Here is a 3,576-nt window from a genome sequence, read left to right as displayed (position 1 = left end):
AATTCATTTACCCAATTTAACACAAGGATGTTAGGTTTCCTGGTAATAAAATATATATCTGCATGTATTACGTCAGAAGAGGAATCTAACAACTTGGTGTAACAAATATAAATACACGTAAGCATAAATGTACATTTGTCTTTATTAGTCATGAATGGCTTGCCATTAATTATAACTGATAAATAATAATACTCGATAAAGACATGAAAACAATACGCGGATGTCACATTGTTTGGCACTTTAAGCGGTTTTCTAGTTATAAATTTGCATGTAAAATGTGATATTATTGCAAACCTTTATAAGGCAAAGGATTATCAATTTGATTTCTACAATATTTTTCGAAACTGAATTAAATTCTGTGACGTATAACTTAAAATTCAATGTCGGTGAAAATACCGGAACAATAAATAGTAATTAATCTTTTTTTAAAACCTGATTACCGTATGAAAAACGTAATATAGGGTTTTCGAGAAAATATAAAGGGCGTGACGTAAGAAACTGACACGAAGTGTGTGGTTTTGGACCGAAGCGGTCTCAAAAGACCAACCCCTACATGTAAATCTTTTCCACCACACACGTACACATCATCATCATCATCATCATCATCATCATCATCCAGTTATTATAAGTAGGGGGACATGACATGAAATACTGAACTATACTTTGCGTACCCAGATAGTCGTTAGATACGTGAAATACAGTGAGTTATATATATTTAATATAACATTAGGTTGAAAACCCCATGTACGATTATTATAAGTTTGGGCATAATATATATTATAAGGTGTTAAAAGAAGAGCCTCCGTGGTTTGTATGTTCAGAGGGAATAATAATATCTTGGATCCATTTTTTTATATTAATAAAACACGCATTACTTAATTAATCCAATTACGAGGAGATAATATAGCTGGAATCTTATTATATATATCAAATCAAACAGAAACTAAAAAATAAAATAAAAAAAGTTTTCACACACACATATTCTTTTCAACCAAAGAATCAAATGCTGTCCATAAAGAAAATGATGGATTTACATGGATATAGTTATATATATATATATATGTATGTATAATAGGGAAACGTAACATATGTAAATGCAGTAATGCATGAACTATCACGTGACCTCCTCTTCTTCACAGGGACAGAGATAGGATGAGACAGAAAGATGCCAACAAACAAAACCCCAATACCCGAGAAAAGGGTTCTCTCTCTCTCTCTCTCTCTCTCTCTATTTAAGAGGCTTCACTGTCTCTCTCAGTCTTTTAACGCAACAACTTTTGTGGAGGAGAGAAAGCGATTTTACACAAAGAGTAAGAGTTTCTATATATACAGAGCCATACACAGACCTCTATACAGAGACGTAGAGAGAGAGAGAGAGAGAGAGAGAGAGAGAGAGAGAGAGAGTCTGTGTTCTTGAGCTCTCCTTTTCCTCTTGGGTTCTGTGGAAACATTGTGTTGCATCAAAAAAATTTATAAAAAAAAGTTGTATTATATATAAATTTATCAGAAGAAATGCAACAGCACCTGATGCAGATGCAGCCCATGATGGCTGGTTACTACCCCGGCAATGTCACCTCTGATCATATCCAACAGGTTTCTTCTTCTTCTTCCTCCTCCTCTTTCTTTATTCTCTCCTCACCCACTTTTTTGTTTTCCATTTTTTAAACTTTATTTTTGGGTTGTGTATTACATGATCTTGAAGACGCTGTTTGGATTCTTACTAGCAAAAAACCTATTTTTGTTACTTTCATTTATCTCCTTACAAAAAAGCTTATTTCTTTGGCATGGGTATTTAATTTCGGTTCGAAGATTACTTAACGTGTTAGAATCAAGGGTTTTTCTCTAATCTCCTAGTAGATTCACCGGTCTTATCAGTCTTAAAAACCCTAATAATGTCCGTACAGGTACAGCTCCCATGGTCTTACCCATTTGGTCGTTCGCACTGTTCCTCACAGTACCGTTAAATTCGTCAAAGATTCGCTATATCTCTCTCCAGATTCGGTCTTTCTCATTTACACCTCTTTCTGACAGAAAAAAAGGGGATGAGATTCTTCTTGGGTCCAGTTTCTTAAGAAACACTTTAACCTCTAGTTAGGGCATCTTCAGTTCAGTCAAAATTAGACTGAGCAGAGAATCTGTTTGGTATTTACTTCGTCAAAATGATTCATGAACATGAGAAACCCATGTTCTGTTCTTTATGCGTTTTATGTCTGAACATAAGATATCGGAAAACGAAATGATGTTAGCGCATATATATACACATACATTGCCTGTATTGTGGTCCATGGAAGAGTGTCATCAATAGATCTTTGGTTCCATACATTGGTTTTTTTTTTTACGTGTTGTGTTCCGCTTCTTGCTTATAGTCTTTACTCGAACGCAGTCAATGTGGTCCGTGGCCGACTGGTCCTAGCATTAAATCACGGTGGTCCTCCTTTTGTTTCTGAAATCTAATACGAGAAAATCTCCCGTACCCTTTTCATGAGCAAAACCAACAAGTGGGGATTAACTTCTGATCTCCGTGTCGTTAGATTGATAATCTGTCCGTTCAATCTGCAGTACCTCGACGAGAACAAGTCGTTGATTCTGAAGATTGTCGAGTCTCAGAATTCCGGAAAGCTCGGCGAGTGTGCCGAGTAAGAACACGACCTTGTTTTCTTTTTCACTCCCTAAAGAAAACGTTTTAATGGGCGAATGATTCGATGATTCTTGGTTTATATAAATAATGTTGCAGGAATCAAGCAAGGCTTCAAAGGAACCTCATGTACTTGGCTGCAATTGCGGATTCTCAGCCTCAGCCACCAAGCCTGCAGAGCCAGGTAAATATGAAATCGTCACCGACGAATCAATCAGATAAACAGTCATATCGAAATTTGAAATGTTTTTGGTAGCAGTATGCCTCTGGTGGCGGGATGATCCAACCAGGAGCCTCGCACTACTTGCAGAACCAGACAGCAACTCAGATGACGACACCTCAGGCGTTAATGGCGGCTCGCTCTTCCATGTTGTACGGCCACCAGCAGCAGCATCAGCCTTACGCCACGTCGTTGCACCACAGCCAGCTCGGGATGAGCTCGAGCAGCGGAAGCGGCGGCGGCGGCTCCGGCCTCCATATCTTGCAGGGTGAAGTCGGAACCTCTGGAGGAAACGGAGGGTTCCATGATTTCGGACGCGGGAAGCCAGAACTTGGGATCGGAAGCGGCGGCTTTGATGGCCGGGGAGGAAGTTCCGGCGACGGAGGAGATACCCTTTACTTGAAATCGTCGGACGAAGGGAACTGACAAAGTGTTTGTCTCAGAAGCAGTGGTAATAAAAGGATGTGATGGTGATTAGGGTTTTTTGCTTTAGTTTGCTTGTTGAACAAGCAAGTGGATCAGACGGAATTCAAGAACATGAATCCTTTTTTTTAATCTTCGTCTTCCTATTTAGTTTTGTCTGCAACGATGGACTCTTTCTTCGTATCTCAATGCGTTCCTTGTGTCGGAAGAATGCATTGAATATAAGAATCTGGAATGTCGGTTCGGTTCTATGCGTACCATCGGTATTTTGATAACCAAGATTTGAGATTCTGATTTA

The 3,576-nt window shown here is 38.7% G+C and overlaps 1 protein-coding gene across 2 annotated transcripts; it reads left to right on the top strand.

Moving 5' to 3' along the window:
• Nucleotides 1–1,270: 1,270 nt before the first annotated feature.
• LOC104799252 (GRF1-interacting factor 1) lies at nucleotides 1,271–3,576 on the top strand. 2 transcript variants are annotated; one of them, XM_010521664.2, is made up of 4 exons: nucleotides 1,271–1,593; nucleotides 2,560–2,636; nucleotides 2,735–2,819; nucleotides 2,892–3,576. In XM_010521664.2, the coding sequence occupies exons 1-4, from the start codon at nucleotides 1,513–1,515 to the stop codon at nucleotides 3,279–3,281; spliced, it is 633 nt and encodes a 210-aa protein (XP_010519966.1). In that variant the 5' UTR covers nucleotides 1,271–1,512; the 3' UTR covers nucleotides 3,282–3,576. The 2 variants fall into 2 exon arrangements, with proteins under 2 accessions (XP_010519966.1, XP_010519967.1); XM_010521665.2 differs by having other exon boundaries at nucleotides 1,274–1,593; nucleotides 2,895–3,576.

Source organism: Tarenaya hassleriana, unplaced genomic scaffold (genome assembly GCF_000463585.1).
Source record: "Tarenaya hassleriana unplaced genomic scaffold, ASM46358v1 Cleome6, whole genome shotgun sequence".
NCBI lineage: Eukaryota > Viridiplantae > Streptophyta > Magnoliopsida > Brassicales > Cleomaceae > Tarenaya > Tarenaya hassleriana.
Note: the sequence above shows the minus strand (reverse complement) of the source record. Positions and strands in the feature narration are given on the sequence as shown.